A 20,717-nucleotide genomic window follows, 5' to 3' on the forward strand; every position below is an offset into this window, starting at 1 on the left:
CCTCAGCAACTTAGCCAGACCCTATCTCCAAATAAAATATAAAAAGAGTTGGGGATGTAGCCCAACTGTGGAGTATCCCTGAGCTAAACCCCAGTACAGCAAAAAGAAAAGGAAAAAAAGCCAGGGGGCTGGGAGGTGACACTCTACTTCTTTGCCTTAGTAATCCATCTTCATAAAATACCTCACCATTTGACCCAACTTTTTAATTGCATTCCTGGGCTCCTGAAGAAGTAGACAAAGAACAAGAGGTGATGCCAACCTTCTGGAATGGAATTTCTCTTCCCCAAATCTCTTCCTCAGTGATATCACCTCACAGTTCCCGGACTGGTTAACTCCATTACCTGCCCGGGAAATACCCAAATCTAAGTCTCTCAAAAGTTTCACCAACTATGATCAAAAGATCTTTTGATGGCTGGGAGGCTCAAAGCCCCTTTCCATGCAGATAATGAATCATTCCCCACTTCTAGGTAAAAAATATACTATTCAGTACAGGCCACATTATTAAATGGGAAAGCAACAGATAAAAACATCCCCCAAATCCAACTTCTTAGCTCTTTCACAAGATATGAAACAGAAGAAACAGACTACAGTCTAAACCAGCTAAAAAGCCAAGAGAAAGAGTAAGGGATGTTTGGTGGAGCAGCCCAACAGTGGGGGGGGGGGGAGTTTACATTTGTCTTCATCTCCTACCCTGGGAGTACCAAAAAAAAAAAAAAAAAAGGAAAGGAAAAAAAAATTCAGATTACCACATCTGAGCACTAAAGAACAAAAGAGTCAGTACTTCCAAGACCCAGAGCCTCTAGCCCACCCTTGAACACATTCCCAGAAGCTCCCCAAACTGACACCAGGCTCTCCTTCCATTTGCTCAAACTACGTTGGTTTTCTAGATCAGTAATGCCTCAGTTCTCCCTCAGTGAGCCCAAATCCCTCTCGACTCAACACTAGCGCACCCTCAGTTCTCTTTACAATAGCCACTTTCCCTGAAAATAATGCCTCTCACCTAGCTAAGAACCCTTCTCAGGCCTTCCAATTACACATATCTCGTGAGACCCAGCCCCGGTTACCCTCCGAGCCGGGCGTCAGGGTTGACCCCTCCTCACCTCCCGGCAAATGGGCTTACCTCACCCGCAGCCCCGTCCCTTTCCCCAGCTCCTCCCTCTTCAGCACTGCTTAATGGGTAATGAGGCCTGTGGCTGCCCTCACAGAGGTTCTGGGCCTCCCGCACCCGGCCCCCAGCACCCTGGAGCCTCCCCAACTTCGGGCTCCCAGCCCGCCCGATCCCCTCCTCAGCGCCCCCATTAGGCCTGCTGGGGCCGGCCTCCTTCTCCCCTCTCTAGTGGGCCACTCTAACGCCTCGCTTAGGCCTACACCCGCCTCCGCTCTCAGGCCAGGCAGCTCTCATCTCCCGGGTGCCTCCGCCTCTGCCCTTGTGGGCTCCATCAGCTCGGTACCTGGGGCTCCGTCTCCCCCGTCGGGCCCGAGCCTGTGTCGAACAGACAAACAGCTGCAGCTCAACCAAACCCTCTTGCCCCTCCTCCTCCTCCTCCTAGCCCCGGGGCGGGGGCTTCAGCCAATAGCACGATTACCCGCCTACCGTCGAGGGTGGGCTATATGTGCATTCATCCGCCAATCCTCTGGAGAAAGGCGGGTCTTTAGGGGCTCTATCTCCAACGAGTTCGAACGAAGGATTGGAAAGGCGGATCCCCAAACCAGTACTAAGAGAGAAGCCTTGAAGATGAACGAGGTAAGGAGCCATTAAAGAGAGCGCCAGGAAACACGGGGCGGCACTGCGCTGACAGGCATATGTCTCAACCAATAAAATCTCGACACCCCATGACCCCGCCTTTTGACTCATAAACATCTAATCAGGTGAGTGATGGAGGCGGGTCAAAGTGAAACTTTAACCAGTACTACAAAAGTTCGGGACTTGAGTGGCAGGCCAGGCGAGGTCGTACAAGCCTTAGGAAGCCGCTACTGACCTTCGCCCCTCCCGCTGGATTTGGCGGGGGGGCGGACTACTGCCCCGCCCTCTGTGACAAATTCGCCGGCGTAAAGGGAAATGCTTTTCTTAGGGAGCTGGATCCTGGGAATTTAAGTAACCTTCAAGTCAGAACTAACTAATTTTTAGTGGGGCTTCAGACGACAGGAGTTTTGGAGGTGACTCGCGGTCTGAGGTTGTTTTTTGGTGGAGGGAGTCAATGGCAACTACATAAAGTGGTAGCTTGAAGACATTTTAGCCCTTTCCTGATAATTTTTCATATAGACAATTGATATTTTCTGAATCGCAGGTAAATGTAAATAAAAGAATCTTTAGTAAAGGGCTTTTCTGTTTGTGATAAGCAACAAAAAGGAAAAGTGGCAAGCTTAATGGAAAATGAAGCGTCAAGGCGAATTCCCCTGGAGTCCACTTCCAACCCATATTGCTACTCCTAAACCCTTCCTAGCTTGGAAATTCTATAACAGCCACTTCTTACGTCTTTGTACAGTGGTGTGTATTTGGAGGAGGGGGAGCTGCTGGTCCATGAGGAAAGTTAACTAGAAAATAAAGAGGCTTTAGGGCTGGGATTGTGGCTCAAGGTAGAGCGCTCGCCTACTATGAGTGAGGCACTGATATCGATCCTCAGCACTACATAAAAATACATAAATAAAAAAATAAAGATATTGTGTACAACTAGAAAAAAAAAAAACACAGAGGCTTTAGTTTCCCCAGCTGTAAAATGGGTGGGAAGGTAGCCCTGTATAAACACAGATTAGGAAAAAAGGGGTCTGAAATCAATTATCACACATTCAGATTCTTTCCCACACCATTCTTTAAGTAAATCTTAAAGAGGAAGAAGATGAGCTATAAAACTAGGAACATTTCTTTTAATGAATTACAAACTAAATTACAAATAATGTTAATAGAGAAAGAGCACTCAAGGACAGGGTGGGAGATGAGAGACAAAATCATAAAAAGAAAAAGTACTTTTTTTAAACATTAAAATTACAAAACCCCAAGGTGCACACGGCAACAAATCCAGCCACTCTGACAAAAGACCAAAAAAAAAAAAAAAAAACCCAACTATAACCTGATATATAAATATAATTGTTCATCCTTCTTTTAAAGAAATAATTTTTTCCCAATGCCCCCACTCAGGCACAATCCTGAAAAAGTACCAGCATTCTCCAAATGATATCTAGACCCTAACTTCACTCTTATGGGGTAAGAGACAACTTCCAAAGAAGATGGGAGCAGAGATCCCTGGCAAGAACTAAAATCATAAAAGGAAAAGAGAAATTCAAACATCTCACCTGCCTCATAAGGCCATGGTGAAGCAACAGGTCAGAGTGCAGCACAATCCCTGTCCCCTGGGCCTCCCAGACTCCTCTTGGCCCCTAGGAGGGGCAGACAAGGGGTCTATAGGCAATCATTTCTTCTGCTTCCCCAATGGGGCTCTGTCTTGAGTTTCCCAGCCTGTTAGGCAAGATGAAACACTAAAACTAGGGTATAAACTGATTGGATCTATTTTTTAACCTAATTCTTTAAAATAGATCCCTCCCCATGGTTTTGTTTTGCTTGGTTCTCAAACATTCCAACTCTGCCTCCTGCTATCCTCTGGTCTTTACAAAAACAGTGGCAGCAGGAGGACTGGGGTCACTGGTCATCCCAAACGCAGGAAATAATATCTATGGGGCATTCAAAGATATTCAGAGATTGGGATGGCAAACCCCACGTGGGGAGAGAACAGTCAGTTTTGTTTTGTTTTGAAAACCAGCCCTCCTCAGCAATGACTAAAAAAAGAGAGAAAGGGTGGCAGAAGCTGAGTTAAGTGCATCTAATACTGAAACTTCTTTACATTTTCACTTATTCCTCCTCTCTACCTCTGGATGCCCAGAGCTGGTTGGATGAGAGGGGAAGGCAAGTGTTAAGGCACCCAGGAAAGATGAGAGGGCCCACCTGAGTCCAAATAGCCCAGAGTCAAGCCAGGTCAAACCCACACTGGAGGACAGAGTGAGACTGGGGGTGAGGGCTTGGGGAAGAACATCAAAGTCGAAGGTGGGGTACTGGCTTGGTCACATCTTGGAAGAATGGGTGAGCCAGAGCTGCTTTTGCTGAAATCCTCTTGTTGGGGTCGTAGTGCAGCATTTGCTAGAGGGAAAGATGTATGCTGACTTCAGTGATGTGACACTAGACTAAGTGGGCAGCAACACATTCTTAGAAATCAGGAGACCAGACTACTTTTACACAGGTTCTCATTTCCCTCCTCCCATATATATGAACCAGCATGCTGACACAGGGAAGCAAAGGACTAGGGAAAAGCTGAGGCCCAGCATTCAGGGTGTCAGCCTTCCTTCACCCTGGAAAAGCCCTTCCCTTAGAGAATGAATGAAGTGCCCACTCCCCATTCTTACCGATAACAAGCTTCGTCCATCTTCATCCAGAGGAGGCACAACTTTGCTAAAATCTTGCCGGGCCCATTTGGGGAAACTAGGCTTATAATCAGGCATAGAAGTAACTCCTGGCCAAACCACCTCATCTGGAGTCCCCAGAGTCCGAAAAATCCGGAAAAGCTGGTCAATCTCAGAATCTCCGGGGAATAGGGCCCTGCGGGTCACCTGAAAATGGGAAAAGAGGAAAAGCCAAGACCCACAATGGTGTCAGTCAAACTATCCCCTGTCAAAGGAGGTTCCCACAGGCAGTAGAAGGTCAGCAGGGCCCCATGACTCCCTCCCCAGGGCCTTTCATGGGGTCGGTCACACAGAGCCTGAGACAATGAAGTCCCTTCATCTGTCTCCTTTCCCCCTCCTTCCTTCCCCCAACCATGGCTTTGCAGATCCCCAAGGCTGGGTGGGGCTGGGAGGGGGTGAATGTCTGGGGTGCCACTGACGTGTAGCAAAGGGATCCCAAGCCACTCACGGGGTGTGGGGTAGACACTGCGGTCATCCCCCCTCCTTGTGATGCAGCCACTTCTAGATAGGAGCACAGCGGGCAGAGACTGTGTCTTCCATTTCTTCTGTGTTCCCCACAGCACTTAGCATGGTGCTGGGTACACACTAGGTGCTTAACAAATATTTGTTGATGAATTGAGAGAGGAATATGGGCAATTGTAAGGTTATGCACTGGGGGATAAATGCACATTATGTATGCTTATATGTGTGTGTGTGTGTGTATATATATATATATATATATATAATATTTATTTATAGACTAATGGTCTCTAAGCCACCAGTTATAACCCAGATAAAGGATCACAAAATGTCTTTGCTGATTTGAAGACTCAGCTTACTCCACTGTTGTATTAAAGAGAATGGAAGAGCCCATGTAAGGCTGGGCCTCAAGGATCCTTCAATCTGAAAAGCCAGAGGTTGAGGGGGGACATGATTGAAGTCTTTAATTAAATGAAGGGTATAGATAAATACAGTTGGCTTCACTACCTTCTTGGCACCCTACAACAAAGTATACAGGGCAGGTGTGGTGGCACATGCCTGTAATCCCAGCTACTCAGGAGGCTGTGGCAGGAGGATCACAAATTTGAAGCCAGCCTCAGCAACAAGGTATATAAGCCAAAAGAAGGAAGCACCAAATGGAACTCATTCTTCCAAATATATGCAGACTAAAGCTAAAACAGCCTAACAACCACATAAATGATTTAGTTCACTTCAGTGATAAGAGATGTATACTAGATACTAAGTCTGTCTGAGGACATTCTAACTTTGTAGTTGATATCAAGGGCAACAGTCCTATCTCCCCAAATCCTGCCCCTGGTGCTGATCTGGTGAACTCTGTGACAAAAGGCCATAGTGCTGAGCCAAAAAATAATTCTGTTGTTGTTGCATGTGAGGAGGAGTAGGTGGGGTGAAACTTGGGCAAGCTTCCATACCATCTCTGCAAAGATACAGCCCAGGCTCCAGATGTCCACCGCTGTGGAGTAGTATTTGCATCCCAGAAGGATTTCTGGTGCCCGATACCATAGTGTTACCACCTAGGGGACAAGAATAGGAAGGAGAGGGATGGTTTATGGGACATGGAGATTCCCACATCTCAACTCCTCAACAAAACTCTGCTCTCAGCCTCTAAGTAGCTTCTTTCTCTCCTTTTGATTTCTAATAGAAATGACTACACACAAGTTCTTAGCCCAGAGTTAGCTTAGTCCATTACTCTAGGAACCACATTTTCTGAACCCCTATTTGAGACCTTCCTGAAAAACTCGAGACAAATGGTCATAATTTTAACAGTATGCCATCTAGCCATCTTGGCTTAAAATCTAAGCCCAATTTGCCTCAAATTATGACTTCTGTATATACCTAAGACTACTTAAGGTGTCAGAGATTCTTTCCATCTACCAAGAGAGAAATTGTTTGCCACATATTTTTAGTAACTTTGTGAATGCCCTTGTTAATACTTCCCAGGATGATCAGAGAGGAAATGTGTAGAGGGACTTACCTCATGGGTATAAGTACGAACAGGGACTCCAAAGGCTCTGGCTAATCCAAAGTCTGCTAGTTTGATGGCCCCCTCTGCATTGATAAGCAGATTCTGAGGTTTAAGGTCTCGGTGCAGGACCCGATGAGAATGGCAGAAAGCTAGGCCCTGAAGCAGCTGAAATAGATAGCTCTGAAAAAAGAGACATGAAGGATTGTGTTTTTTCCATCACAATGAGCAGGTCAGGGTTTGCTCTTTGCCCCCAAAACTCTACTTAAAACTATGTTATATCATAACTACACACTTAAAAGCTATTTCTTCCATTGTATTGTGAAGATAAAGACCAGGTCTTATGCCAGGTGCTGTGGCACATGCCCATAATATCAATGACTCTGGAGGCTAAGGCAGGAGGATTGCAAGTTCAAGGCCAACCTCAGCACCTCAGTAAAACCCTAAGTAAGTTAGTGAAATCCTGTTTCAAAATAAAAATTAAAAAGGGCTTGAAATGTAGCTTAATGTTAAAGCAGCCGTGGGTTCAATCCCCAGCACTCAAAAAAAAAAAAAAAGACAAGGTCTTATTCAGTTATGGATCCCTTTCTATACCCTAACACATTTAAGGTATTTAATAAATGTGTGATGAATAAATGTCTGTTGTTAGATTGAAAGAAAGTAGTTCCAGAAGTGAAGAACCCAGGCTTAAACAGACAATAGAGATTCACTAGCTATTTTTTCCACTAATAGGTGAAAGGGCTTTTTGGAGGAATCTACCAACTCCCATTTATCTCAGTTTCATCTGACCTCTCACCTGAGCTTCTGAGTTGCCTCACTAGAGTTTCAACTTTGATTCTTCAGCCCAACCCTAGGGTTAATGAATATAATGAGCAGGGAAAGAGACACAAAAGAAAGGGGGTTGGGGGTAGACTGGGAAGAAGGAGGCCAAGATAACAAATTATCATCCAGTCTGAATTGCCTACCTCTAGACCCCTAAAACATGTGCCCAATAGATGATGAGCATTACCTTGATGAGGGGAAGAGGAATGCCAGTGAGGGCAGAGGCATCCATGAATTTCTTAAGATCTTGGTGCAAAAATTCAAAAACCAGGTAGAGTTTGTTTTCTGTGTGGATGACATCAAGCAGCCTGTGGAAGAGAAGGTCTGGAAAATGGAGGTGCAGGAGAGAAATGCCCAGGCTATCCAGAAAGAATTCATTCTCCTTCCTTGTTAGATCACCTCTCAGAACATACTTACTTGACAATATTAGGGTGGTTAAGTTCCTTGAGCAGAGAGATCTCACGGATGGCAGTACTAGGTACACCCTCAGTCTCACTTGGAGAGGTTGGAAAAGCAGAGATGGGAATATGGTTACAAATATTCCTTCTTCCCAATCTAGTCATTCCTTTCCCCCAAGGAGACACCACCCCAGTATCCCCTTGGAAAGTCAAAGAGGAAGGGTGCTGTAAGGAGGTAATTCTTGGGTAGTCAGGGTGTGGCTTTCAGACAGACACATTAGGGTCATTATTTCCTTTTTTCCAGGGGTAAGTAAGTAAAGGCTCCTGGTGAAGGTGAAGCAAAGAAAAGGAAATTAAAAAAAAAAAAAAAAAAAGAGTAGCACCCAGTCTCCCCAGAGGGGCCAGCGAGATTCAACTGCCATTCTTTTGAAAGAGAGAGAGAATTCTAAGATGAGGGTGGGGTTGGGGCCGTGAGGCCAGCTGCTCATTCAGAAAAGTGTTCTTTACTGGTTTCCACATAACCCAAATCCATGGAAAGTCCTTGACTCAATCCCAGAGGCCTCCTTTCTTTTCCCGAGTCTCTCTTACTGCACTTTTGGAGACTTCAGTGGGCTCAGTATGGGAAGGAAGTTTTCCATGGATTCTACACTACCCTACACTCTGCTCAGGGGAACCCTCTACTACCCGCAGCCCACCCCTTCACTTCAAAAGAAGTCCCTCCCTGCTACCTTCCGGTCCCTGGACGGCTACTCGCCTGTTGGGGGTGGGGGTGGGGGTGGGGGTGACAGTCAAGGAGCTCCCTAGTTAAGAGTCCCGGTTACAGAGGCCACTCACGTGTCCAGGCGGATTTTCTTAAGCGCCACCACTTCTCCCGTTAACTTGTTTTTGGCTTTGTACACAACTCCGTACGTGCCCTCTCCGATTTTTTCCACCTTTTGGAAGTTCTCCATGAAGCGCCAGCGAGTAGGGTCGCCCGGCCCTGGAGCGGGGGCCTGGGAACCCTGCAGAAAGCGGGCCCCAACTCTCGGAGGCGGAGGAGGGGGAAACAGCTCAGCACCGTGGCCCCAGGTCGGGATGGAACGCAGTCTACGTCTGGCTCTTGTCAATTTGTCCAACTTGAAACAATGTTGCCGCCTCCCCCACCAGTTCCCGACCGCCACCAGAGGCCCCTCCCCTCCTTCCCGCGTTTCCCTGGCTCCGCCCCCTGCCCTTCCAATTGGTGGACGTCAGAGGGGACCCGGCGAGCCCGGCGAGCCCAGCTCTCCTCGCGGTGAAAGACATCGCCCGCTGCAAGTTTGATTCTGAGAGGCGAGACTAAGTTTCCTCCTCTGTGAGGCGGCGAACGTCTTTTCCCAAGTTCCTGCTTAGGACTCGAGTGTCCTGTGTCTCTAGTCTGTAGGAATTCCCTGATCTTTAAATCAGTACTTTCACTGCCTTTTGGGAAAATGGGTATCGAACTGAAATTAAATTTCTCTCGGCCCAGGGAGCCTACTTTGAAAAGCAGAAAGCCGGGAATCTTAAGGGGTTCACGAGCCTCAGAGGTGTTGTTGCCTCCGCCTCTCAGCCTACCCTGATACTGTCTCTCTGCTTTTGGATGCAAAGGTTCTATTTCAGTGTTTTTGAAAGTTCTTGGTTTGACGCAACTTATTGAATCAATAAGTGAATCACTCTCTGAATTGTGTGTGACGGGTGTGTGTTATATAGTTATCTATCGGTCCCCTCTTTCTCGGGTGATGGAGTGTTGACAAGGTGAGAGTGACACAGTAAAACCAGAAACTGTCATTGAGTAGCCTGATGGGAAAGGAATGTCTAGGGACCCGGATCCCTCATCAGTTCTGACTCTCTCCAGTCTTTTCGCTCCTCCCACACCACTCCTAGAGGGAGAGGAGGAAGGGCTATGTAAATGAGCACTCTTTTCTTATATAGGGTTTTTTCCCAGTCCCCCAGCGCCTTTGGTTGCTGAAGGGAAGAACAGGATGGATGTGGTGTTGAGAAGGTGCTTTCTCCATTTGTGTGTGCTAAGTGCTCTGCTGGCTGTGGGGGCCACAGAAGGTGAGTGTGGGTGTATGGACAGGAGCAGGTGTTGATTAGGGATTGAACACCTGTTCTGGTTTTCCCGCTCTTAATGTGAGATACCAGTAATATTTCAGGCTTCTCCCACCTGTTTGATTTAGTGAGATTATGGGCACTGGCTCCCTCCCTACATGGAAAATTGGGATTGAACATGAAAATAATCCTGTCTGCTTGGAGGGGCAAAAGGATAGTGGGTCTTTGTGGTGCTAAATCTGAGGACCCGCAGGCAGTGAGCTGGAGCTGGGACTCCACAAGGGTGAAAAGATCTTTCAGGTAATGTCTCAGGTACTTGGGGGTAGAGGATTTAAAGTGGGGAGTGACAGAATATGGTGTTGGATAAGAAGGCTAAAGAGGTACAATGATCCCCATCTTGGGATGGGGATGGGTGAACACAGCCTAGATCTTTTGTTCTGGGGTTGGGAGAAACAGGCAGAGGGGGGGTCTCAGCTGAGCATCACATGAATAGGCTCTGGGGGATTGGATCCTCGTGACAGGAGCAAGGGGTGGTGATGGTGGTGGTGGTGAGAGGGTCTGGAATGTCCCGTGCTGCTCTGAGGAGGGAGGGTTGGAACTGGAGAAAGAATGGCGCATCTCATGACTTCTCTTGCTCTACTGGTGGGAAACTCAGTGAAATGATTCCAGATCATCCCCCAGAAGAATCATCAAGGTTTCCAGTGTGCATTAGAAATGGGGTGAGGAGCCAGGCATGGTGGTATATGCCTATAATTCCAGCAACTCAGGAGGCTGAGGCAGAAGTTTGTAAGTTCAAAGCCAGTCTCAGTAATTTAGTGAGGCCCTAAGCAACTTAGGGAATGAATCCCTGTTTCAAATAAAAATAAAAAGGACTAGGGATATGACTCAGTGGTTCAAACCCTCGTACCAAAAAGAAAGAAATGGAGTGAGGATAAACCAGGTGTGGTGGTGCATGCTATAATCCCAGCTACTTGAGAGGCTGAAGCAGGAGGATAGCAAGTTTGAGGCCAGCCTCAACAACTTGGTGGAATTCTATTTCAAAATAAAATAAAGCCCTTCCTTTTGGCCTGAACTGCCATCTTCCAGTAATTTGCCAAAATGATGAACACAAAGGGAAAGAGGAGAGGAACATGATGTCTGTTCTCTAGACCTTTTAGAAAAGATGGAATTGTTTCTGTGGCCATATATATTCGAATCTACAAGAAGGATGATATTATAGACATTAGGGAATGGGTACTGTTCAAAAAGGAATGTCCCACAAATGTTAGCATGGCAAAACTGGGAAAGTTTACAGTGTTATCCAGCATGCCGTTGGCATTGTTGTGAATAAGCAAGTTAAGAGCAAGATTCTTGCTTAGAGAATTAATGTGCATATTGAGCATATTAAGCACTCTAAGAGCCGAGACACCTTCCTGAAATATGTAAAAGAAAATTATCAGAAAAAGAAGGAAGCCAAAGAGAAAGGTACCTGGGTTCAGCTGAAGTGCCAGCCTGCTCCACCCAGAGAAATATATTTTGTCAGAACAAATGGAAAGAATCCTGAGCTGCTGGAACCTATTACCTATGAATTCATGGCATAAGAAATGTAAAATAAATAAATAAAGACTACAAAAATTATTTTCTTAATTGGGAAAAAAAGAAATAAAAAGATCGGGAGATATAGATCAATGGTAAAGCCATGGGTTCCAGAAAAAGAGGAAAAAAAAAAAAGGAGGAAAAGAAATGAGGTGAGGGTGGTTTTTGCTATGCTGAAATGTATATATCATATCCCAACCTCTCTTTCTCTGTCTAGATCCCAATTTCACAGACTTCTAGGAAGTTTTCCTTGATTGGCTTTCCTCATTTGTGCTGCACTTTCAAGTCTTTTTCTTTCACTGTTTCTTAATGTTTTCTGAAAACATTCTGTTCACGTCCATTCACCTAAGCTCTTAAAAGATCATGCTTACATATTGAATTCTGATTTTTTTTTTAAATCATAAGAATAGGCTGAGGATGGAGCTCAGCATCAGAACTGTGATTAGCAGGTGAGAGGCTCTGGGTTCAATCCCGTCTCCCACCACAACCAAAAATAAAAAGCAAACATTTTTCTAGATATTCATGAAATTTTATATGGACTGCTGTTTATCTTATAATTTTTTCCTAGTGTGAAAAGACATTGTGCTTATGCAGGAAAGTGTTTTTTTTTTTTAAAGTCCATAGGGTTGGGGCTGGGGTTGGGGCTCAGCAGTAGAGTGCTGACCTAGCATGTGTGTGAGTCTCTGGGTTCAATCCTCAGCACCACATAAAAATAACTAAAATAAAGGTATTGTGTCCAACCAACTACAACTAAAAAATAAATATTAAAAAAAAGTCCATAGGGTTAACATAACCCTTAGAGTCACTTTTAAATATCTTAGCCAAAAACAAAAATAACAATGAAGCTGAGCGCAGTGGCCCATACATGTAAATCCTAGCATCTCTGGAGGCTGAGGCAGGAGGCTTGAAAGTTCAAAGCCAGCCTCAGCAACCTAGCAAGGTCATAAGCAACTCAGAGAGAACTTTTCTCTAAATAAAATATTAAGGGCTGGGGATGTGGCTCAAGCGGTAGCGCGCTCGCCTGCCATGCGTGCGGCCCGGGTTCGATACTCAGCACCACATACCAACAAAGATGTTGTGTCCGCCGAGAACTAAAAATAAATAAATTTTAAAAATAAATAAATAAATAAAATATTAAAAAGGGCTAGAGGTGTGGCTCAGTGGTTAAATGCCTCTGGGTTCAATCCCCCAATACCTAAAAAAAAAAAAAAAATCAATAAGGATAAAGCAAATACAGCAAAATGTTGATAGCTGTTGGATCTAGGTGAGGGTATATGAAGGCCCAACATATTCTTTTTTTTTCCCCTCAGACCTCTCTCTTGGTCAGTTACAATAATTTTGCTGCTCTGTCCCTACCCCGAACTTCTGCCTACTTCTCAACCATCCCCTGCTTGCTATAGTGATCTTTCTAAAATACTAATACAATTGTGTTTTAAAAGGTTTCAAAGCTTCATATGAAAATTATAGTTTTTCAATTTTGATCCCAGTTCCAGTTCTGATACTCTGTCTCCAATGAAGTTGACTTGGAAGAGTTACTTCCTTTCTTGAGTTAACTGATGATTCAAAACTTGGTTTTCTTTTTAGTGTATAACCCAAAAGTTGAACCACAACTGCAGTTTTGTATTAAAAAATGGAATATATTTAAAACCAGATTTATCATGTAGTACAATATTTTAAATAACTGTAAGAACTTCTTTGTTATTTAAAAAAAAAAAAAAGCTTTCAAAGGGTTGTTGGGCACAGCAGCACATGCCTATAATCCAAGCAATTCAGGAGGCTAAGGAAGGAGGATCACAAGTTCATGGCCAGCTTCAGTAATTTATTGAGGCCCTAAGCAACTTAGAGACAGCCTGTCTCAAAATAAAAATAAAAAATAATAAAAAGTAAAAGCTTTTGAAGGGTAAATTTTATGGTACATGATTAAATCTCAATTTAAAAAAAAATAGCTTCAAAGGTGGCTTGCCTACAGGATAAAGGCCAAACCCCCGAGTGTGACACTCAAAGTCCCCACCCCATCTTCTCAGCCATAGTGTGCAACAACACAACGCTGGTAGTCCCCTAGCATGTCAAGTGCTTCCATGCCTCCATGTGCTAGTCCTGGGGCAGCTCCTCATTTAATGTACTCATTTAATTCCACAAGAGTACTTCCCCAATGTACTCTTGTGGAATTAGTCTGTTTAGTTTCTCATTTTGTTACACTATATGGTATGTCTGTTATGGTACACATTAAACAGTGCCTTGAATTATAATAATGTGTGTATATGCTCATTTCTTATACTCAACTTTGAATCCCTTCAGAGCCTTATTATTCTTAAGTCTTTTGTGCCTAAAATAGTGCCTAATACGTGATGGGTATTCAGTAAATTAAAATGCCTTTGAATGTGAGAATGAGTGGAGTGACATGAATGGAGTGTTAGCCTTGAAAAGGAACTGATTGATCCTAGAGTCCTCATGGCACATTCCTTTTAGGACCCAGAAACCAGGACTGGCTTGGAGTCTTGAGGCAGCTCAGAACAAAAGCCTGGAACAGACAGCTGTATCCAGAGTGGACAGAAGTCCAGAGGCCTGACTGCTGGAAAGGTGGGAAATTGAAAGTTCTGGGGAGAATATGGTGAGAATAGGATGGGGAGGAATGGAAGAACTTGGGTGAATCCACCTTGGGAAGACAGGAAGGGGAAAGATAAATGGGAAAAGGAAGCCACAGAGTCCTCACTAATGCAACTTCGCTTCCCAGGTGGCCAGGTGGCCCTGGAGCTCAGTAATGATGGGCCTACACTGATTGGTGCAAATACCTCCTTCTCTATTGCCCTGCACTTCCCTGAAAGCCAAAAGGTACTGCCAGATGGGCAGGTTATCTGGGCCAACAACACCATCATCAATGGTAAGTACAACCCTACTTCAGACCCTTATTCCTAGGGCTCAAATTCCCTGATGTCTCCAGTGAGCTTCAAGAATGTCCCATTCCTGCTCTAATATTTATTTATTTGTTTGCTTATTCAGAGTGGTTCTGGGAATTGAGCCAGGAGCACCTCTGAGCTATATCCTCAGCCATTTTATTTTATGACAAAGTCTTGCTAAATTGCCCAGCCTGGCCTTGAACTTGTGATCCTCTTACCTCTCCCAAGTCTCTGGAATTATAGATTTGCAATACTGAACTCAGCCTCCTTTTATTTTTTAAACAAATTACATATGTGATACAAATTCATTATAGTAGTATCAGAAAACATGGATAAAGCAAAAAGTAAAGAAAATTATAATTCCCAAACTGAGGGACAGCAGAATCCAGAAGTTGGGCAGACCTAGTTTTCAATTTGTCACTAGTTTGTGTTCTAGACTAGTAACTTAACTGTTTTGTGCTTCCATATCCTTATCCATATAAGGGGGTGGTACCTTTCCTGAAAGGTGTTGTAAGAATAAAAATGTGATATTATATGAAGAACTCAGTATTAGGTTTCTCTAGCCTACAGGAAAGGCTCAAAAAATGTTAGCTGATACTGTTTTTTTTTTTTTTTTTATTTCACTGATTAGAGAAAATCACCATAAACATTTTGATATATGGCTTTCCAGTCTTTTTTTTTTTTTTTTCATACCAGGGATTGAACCTAGGGGTACTTAACCACTGAGCTATATCCCTAGCCCTATTTTGTATTTTATTTAGAGATAAGGTCTCACTGAGTTCTTAGGGCCTCGCTAAATTGTTGAGACTGGCTTTGAACTTGTGATCCTCCTGTCTCAGTCTCCTGAGCTGCTGGGATTATAGACATGTGCCACCATGCCCAGCACAGTCTCTTTCTTATGTATGTGTGTGAATGTGTGTATATAAGTGAATTTTAAATTGTAGTGTCCACATACCCCCAGCCCCAACTACAAGCCCAAATGGGTTATACCATAGAGATTGTACTTTCTAGCTACTATTACTAGAGCCCCTCTCTGATACCCTAGGAGCTATTATAGGGGTTTTGATGTATACAGTAGAATGCTAGGGCCAGTGGCGCATGCCTGAAATCCTGGGGACTCCAGAAGCCAAGGTAGGAGGCTTGCAAGTTCAAGGCCAGCCTTAAAATTAAAACTAAAAAGGGCTGTGGATGTAACTCAGTGGTAAAGTGCCCCTGGGTCCAATCCCCAGTACTGGAGGAAAAAAAAGAATGCTAGGGTTGAGGGTGACTGTATTTACATTTTAGGGAGTCAGGTGTGGGGAGGAGAACCAGTGTATCCCCAGGAACCTGACGATGCCTGCATCTTCCCTGATGGTGGACCCTGCCCATCTGGCCCTTGGTCTCAAAGAAGAAGATTTGTTTATGTCTGGAAGACCTGGGGTGAGAGTTTCCCTTCTCTGACCTGTCTCTACATACTTATATTTTCTTCTTCTTACATGTTCACCTTTCTTTTTGGCCTCAGCCCTTAACTTTTGTGATTTCCCCTAATCTTCATTTCCCCCCATGGCTATTTCTTCATTCATAGCACCTAACTCCCTTTCAATTCTTTTTCTTGGAGATGGGGGGTGCTGGGGATCAAACCCAGGGCCTTGTATACACCATGCACTATTGATCTATAGCCCCAGCCAACGCAGGCAACCCTTTCTCAATTATAGTCCCACTCCATGAAATGCCCTCTCACACACAATAGAACCCTTTCTCTGCCCCGTTATGTCATAGCCTTCCGAACACTCTTTGAAGTAATCATCCTTAATATATCTCCTGATGTTCTTTCTCTGGTGTTCTTTTTCATATCCTGCTCCAGTTCCCCCTGACCAGTAGCATCTCCCTTTCTGATTTTCTTTTCAAAAACCTCAGGCCAATACTGGCAAGTCTTGGGGGGTCCAGTGTCCAGGCTGAGTATTGGGACAGAACAGGCAATGCTGGGCACACACACCATGGAAGTGACTGTCTACCATCACCGTGGATCCCAGAGCTACGTGCCCCTTGCTCGCTCCAGCTCAGCCTTCACCATTACTGGTAAGGGTCTAGGAATTGGCAAAGCCAGCAATAGAGCAGGAGAATATGGAGAGGCTTGGGTGGACTGGAGGGGAGAGAGGAAATGGTGTGCTACCTTCAAGGGGCAGGGCCAGGAAGACCTTAGCAGAGGAATGTGGGGTTTAGAACCAGTGAATTGTCAGATACTACCAGCTTCTGGGTTAGATGGTATGGCTATGAAAGGAGAAGCTCTGGCCCAGGTTTGGTTCTCACCTTTTCTGGCTCCAATCCCAGACCAGGTACCTTTCTCCGTGAGCGTGTCCCAACTACAAGCCTTGGATGGAGGGAACAAACACTTCCTGAGGAAGCAACCTCTGACCTTTTCTCTTCAGCTCCATGACCCCAGTGGCTATTTGAAGGGGGCTGACCTCTCTTATACATGGAACTTTGGAGATGGTACTGGGACTCTGATCTCTCGGGCACTTGTGGTCACTCATACTTACCTGGAGTCTGGCCCCGTCACTGCTCAGGTGGTGCTGCAGGCTGCCATTCCTCTTACCTCCTGTGGCTCTTCCCCACTTCCAGCCACAACAGATGGGAATATGTCAACTGCAGAGGTTCCTAGCACCACAGTTGGGCAAGTGCCTACTGCAGAAGTTATAGGTACTACACCCAATCAGGTACCAACTACAGAGCCGTCTGGAACCACAGCTGTGCAGGTGCAAACCACAGAAGTCATAAATACCACATCTGTGCAAATGCCAACTGCAGAGGGAACAAGTACTACACTGCAGCAGCTACCAACCTCAGAGGTCATAGATACCACACTTGCAGAGGTGTCAACTACAGAGGTTATAGATACTACACCTGTAAAGATGCCAACTGCAGAGCCCTCTACAAAGGTGACAACTATAGAGTTGGTGGAGACCACAGCTGAAAAGATACCAACCCCTGAGCCTGAGGGTCCAGATGCTAGCCCATTCATGTCTACAGAAGGTACTACAGGTAAGAGGACCAGTGTAGGGTTGAGGTTGTGGCCCAGTGGTAGAGTATGTGCTTAGCACATGTGAAGCCCTGGGTTCAATCCTCAGCACCACATAAAAAGATAAATAAATAAAAATAAAAGGGGGCTGGGGCCGGGCATAGTGGTGCACACTTGTAATCCCAGTGGCTCAGGAGGCTGAGGCAGGAGGATCTCAAGTTCAAAGCCAGACTCAACAAGAGCACTAAGCAACTCAGTGAGATCATGTCTCTAAATAAAATTCAAAATGAGGCTGGGAATGTGCCTCAGTGGTCAAGTGCCACTGAGTTCAATCCTTAGTACCAAAAAAAAAGGGGGGGGGTGGTGCTTGGGTGGTAGAGTGCTTGCCTAGCATGTGTGATGCACTGAGTTCGATCCTCAGCACCACATAAAAAATAAATAAATAAAATAAAAGTATGTGTCCATCTACAACAACAACAAAAAATTATTTAAAAAAAAGGGGGGGGCTGGGGATGTGGCTCAAGGGGTAGCGCGCTCACCTGGCATGCGTGCGGCCCGGGTTCGATCCTCAGCACCACATACAAACAATGATGCCGTGTCCGCCCATAACTAAAAAAATAAATATTAAAAAAAAAAAAAAGGGTATTGGGCTCAAGCGGTAGCGCGCTTGCCTGGCATGCGTGTGGCCCAGGTTCGATCTTCAGCACCACATACAAACAAAGATGCTGTGTCCGCCGAAAACTAAAAAATAAATATTAAAAAATTTTAAAAAAGGGTATTGTGTCCATCTACAGATAGATAGATAGATATCTAGATAGATAGATAGATAAAGCGGGGGAGGAAGAGAGAGAGGAGACACACACACATACACACACACCAGTGTGCATGAGGTTCATTGAGAAGGGATATTTCTTACTTCTCTACTCTGAAAGTCTTACCCAGATGTTATCTAATCCTGTTTAACACTGTGATCTCCTCAGAGTTCTTACTAGCTCTAAAGCCCTCAAGCGTCTCTTGACATGCAAGAGATTTGGAGTTCAGTTATCTGGGGTCTTCCCCAGTATATGAGGAGAGAGCTTGTTGCTTTTCTACCCCTGAGAACAGCTGGGAAGGCCAGGGAACAGACTGTGATCATTTACATATTTATATCACATTTTCTGTTCAAGCATAAATGCACAGAAATCTTTCTCAGATTCTAAGACTCTGATCCTACCATTTTCCACTCCTAGATTCTTGTCCCAAAGTGAAAACAGAAGGGATGAGTTAGTGATGTTTAAATGAGCTACATCAAGTATCTAGCCTAGGACCTAGCATAATGTGGGGTATGATAAATATTTGGGAGACTTTTAGAAAACTACAACTCTTGCCTCTAACCTTGTGACTCTAAGGCAGTAATTTTCTTCTTCTGGGCTTCAGTTTATTTATCTATAAAATGATATTTCTGCTGGGTGCAGTGGTGCAAGCCTATAATCCCAGCGGCTCAGGAGGCTGAGGCAGGAGGATTGCAAGTTCAAAGCCAGCCTCAGCAACAGCGAGATGCTAAGCAACTCAGTGAGACCCTGATTCTAAATAAAATACAATATAGGGCTGGGGATGTAACTCAGTGGTTGAGTGCCCCTAAATTCAATCCCAAGTACCCCCCAAAAAAGATATTTCCAAGATCTTGTCTGACTTAAAGCCAGTAATTTCGGGATCCAGTAGCTCTACTTGGGAAAATGTCTGCTTGGCCTCTTCCTCCAAGTGAGTCTTCTTATCTGTCTCTTAACCTTGCCTCCTCAATCCTCTCCTGCCAGGGTCCCTGAGCCCTCCGCTGGATGGCACAGATACCTTAATGCTGGTGAAGAGACAAGTCCCCTTGGATTGTGTTCTATATCGATATGGTTCCTATTCTCTCACCCTGGATATTGTCCGTAAGTCTTGCTTACCCTGGGGGTTGATGAAGAAAGGTATATGCTGCCCAGGACCATCAAGTGGGAGCATACCTTGAGAGGAATTATTTACCCAGAGAGAAAGAATGCCCCAATGACAGGGTCCTCCTTTGAAGACAAAGGGATGGGATTGGGAGAGTAGCCCTACGGCTTTCCTCTCTATGGACCTGCAGAAGGAATCCCAACTTATACCTTGCAATTCTACAGAGGGCATTGAGAATGCTGAGATCCTGCAGGCCGTACCATCCAGTGAAGGGGATGCATTTGAGCTGACTGTGTCCTGCCAAGGCGGGTGAGTATCCTGATGATTGCTCTGATGATTCTTGAGTTGACCATTGATCTCTGGAGTCATGTCCCTTCCAAGATCCCCTGATGCAAGATGATCCTTATTCTAGGCTGCCCAAGGAAGCCTGTTTGGATATTTCATCACCAGGGTGCCAGCCTCCAGCCCAACGTCTGTGCCAGCCTGTGCCACCAAGTCCAGCCTGCCAGGTGGTTCTGCACCAGGTACTAAAGGGCGGCTCAGGGACCTACTGCCTCAATGTGTCCTTGGCTGATGCCAACAGCCTGGCAGTGGCCAGCACCCAGCTTATCATGCCTGGTACGTATTTAGATATAAGATAGGATGAAGGGGAATGGGCAGAGGCCAGAAGGGAGGGAGAAGACACTGTATGAAGCAGTGCCTGGGATTCTGTTCACAGGTCAAGAAGCAGGCCTTGGGCAGGTTCCCCTGCTTGTGGGTATCTTGCTGGTGTTGATGGCTGTGGTCCTTGCATCTCTGATATATAGGTGAGAACCCCACCATCTAGCCCAGACCCGCAATCCTTTATTACACCTCTTCCTCTTCCTTAAGGGGAAAATGAACTACCATTCCCTTTGAGGAAGCATGGTGTCTAGGAAAGAGTCCAGGAATATAAGTTAAAAAGACCTAGGCTGCAGTCTTTCTTGTGGGATACTGGGGAAATAGCTTAAAATTTCTGAGCCTCTGAGATATAAGAAAAACAATGCCTTCCCTGTGGGACTGTTGTCAGGATTAGAAACAATGTGAGTAAACCACCTGGCAAGAGTGCACCAATTGAGGACATTGATAACTGTTGTTAATATTCTATGTGTAGCACTTTTGAGAGGGGCAGATCCCCAGGCCAAGGTCTTCAAAGCAGGGAAGTTTATAGGTAAAGGAGAGAGGTTACCATAGAAATAAGAGACGATGAATCCTGGAGTTGGGAAGAAGGGAAAGGAGCTAGAATTAAGGCCAAGCATGGGATATGGGTGTGTCCCTTCTTTGGAGAAGCACAGATAATTGGCCTTTGTCCATTGCTAACCATTTCCCCCCCTTCTCTCAATATCAGGCGCAGATTTATGAAGCAGGGCTCAGCTCTCCCCATTTCCCAGCTGCCACACAGTAGCACTCACTGGCTACGTCTGCCCAGGGTCCTCCGTGCTTGCCCCACTGGTGAGAACAGTCCACTTCTCAGTGGGCAGCAGGTCTGAGTACTCTCATATGATGATATGATTCTCCTGGGGTTGACAGGAATGCCTGTCTTTTCTGCAGTCTTTCCTTGGAGACCACCATTACCTGAAATAAATACTTGGAACTTGGTGCTGTTTTTCTTGCTTTCTTGAGATCAGTCTTTTAAGGCA

At 45.2% G+C, this 20,717-nt stretch overlaps 3 protein-coding genes and 1 pseudogene across 7 annotated transcripts in view; 2 read left to right on the plus strand and 2 right to left on the minus strand.

Moving 5' to 3' along the window:
- Positions 1–1,724, minus strand: part of Rab5b (RAB5B, member RAS oncogene family) — a 20,588-nt gene extending 18,864 nt beyond the window's left edge. Inside the window, exons 1-2 of one of the 4 annotated variants that reach the window (XM_046466637.2) lie at positions 1,452–1,468; positions 260–341 (exon numbers count right to left, since the gene is read on the minus strand). The gene's annotated coding sequence lies outside the window, so the exon portion shown is untranslated. Of the gene's footprint in view, positions 1–259; positions 342–1,374; positions 1,575–1,594 lie in introns of those variants that run through there. The other 3 variants (XM_046466638.2, XM_046466636.2, XM_058586172.1) reach the window with 3 other exon arrangements.
- Positions 1,725–2,845: 1,121 nt separating this feature from the next.
- On the minus strand, positions 2,846–8,797 carry Cdk2 (cyclin dependent kinase 2). Of its 2 annotated transcripts, XM_046466632.1 has the most exons (8): positions 8,467–8,797; positions 7,652–7,729; positions 7,422–7,542; positions 6,425–6,595; positions 5,862–5,963; positions 4,898–5,041; positions 4,393–4,596; positions 2,846–4,129 (listed from the first exon to the last, which is right to left on the minus strand). In XM_046466632.1, the coding sequence occupies exons 1-8, from the start codon at positions 8,580–8,582 to the stop codon at positions 4,025–4,027; spliced, it is 1,041 nt and encodes a 346-aa protein (XP_046322588.1). In that variant the 5' UTR covers positions 8,583–8,797; the 3' UTR covers positions 2,846–4,024. The 2 variants fall into 2 exon arrangements, with proteins under 2 accessions (XP_046322588.1, XP_046322589.1); XM_046466633.2 differs by lacking the exon at positions 4,898–5,041 and having other exon boundaries at positions 8,467–8,795.
- A 759-nt stretch (positions 8,798–9,556) lies between these two features.
- Pmel (premelanosome protein) lies at positions 9,557–20,675 on the plus strand. The gene is made up of 11 exons (XM_046466629.2): positions 9,557–9,684; positions 13,723–13,833; positions 13,988–14,134; positions 15,435–15,569; positions 16,047–16,208; positions 16,461–17,171; positions 18,942–19,058; positions 19,284–19,368; positions 19,472–19,677; positions 19,778–19,865; positions 20,426–20,675. The coding sequence occupies exons 1-11, from the start codon at positions 9,609–9,611 to the stop codon at positions 20,565–20,567; spliced, it is 1,980 nt and encodes a 659-aa protein (XP_046322585.1). The 5' UTR covers positions 9,557–9,608; the 3' UTR covers positions 20,568–20,675.
- LOC124108228 (large ribosomal subunit protein eL21-like) lies at positions 10,560–11,258 on the plus strand (annotated as a pseudogene).
- Positions 20,676–20,717: the final 42 nt, after the last annotated feature.

The sequence above is a fragment of the Marmota monax genome, unplaced genomic scaffold, assembly GCF_021218885.2.
Source record: "Marmota monax isolate L192 unplaced genomic scaffold, Marmota_monax_Labrador192_F-V1.1 WCK01_AAM20220418_F8-fsc00151, whole genome shotgun sequence".
In the NCBI taxonomy this organism is placed as follows: Eukaryota; Metazoa; Chordata; class Mammalia; order Rodentia; family Sciuridae; genus Marmota; species Marmota monax.

What these genes read in the sequence shown, in the direction of transcription:
- Pmel (XM_046466629.2), top strand. Translation starts at nt 9,609, where the DNA reads ATGGATGTGGTGTTGAGAAGGTGCTTTCTCCATTTGTGTGTGCTAAGT. An exon ending in CAACAACACCATCATCAATG is followed by an intron (nt 14,135 to 15,434) that starts GTAAGTACAACC and finishes TTTACATTTTAG; the next exon opens with GGAGTCAGGTGTGGGGAGGA. An exon ending in TCTCACCCTGGATATTGTCC is followed by an intron (nt 19,059 to 19,283) that starts GTAAGTCTTGCT and finishes GCAATTCTACAG; the next exon opens with AGGGCATTGAGAATGCTGAG.
- Cdk2 (XM_046466632.1), bottom strand. Translation starts at nt 8,582, where the DNA reads ATGGAGAACTTCCAAAAGGTGGAAAAAATCGGAGAGGGCACGTACGGA. An exon ending in TTCCTCTTCCCCTCATCAAG is followed by an intron (nt 6,596 to 7,421) that starts GTAATGCTCATC and finishes CTCTTTTTTCAG; the next exon opens with AGCTATCTATTTCAGCTGCT. An exon ending in GCTGTATCTTTGCAGAGATG is followed by an intron (nt 5,042 to 5,861) that starts GTATGGAAGCTT and finishes ATATTTGTTAAG; the next exon opens with CACCTAGTGTGTACCCAGCA.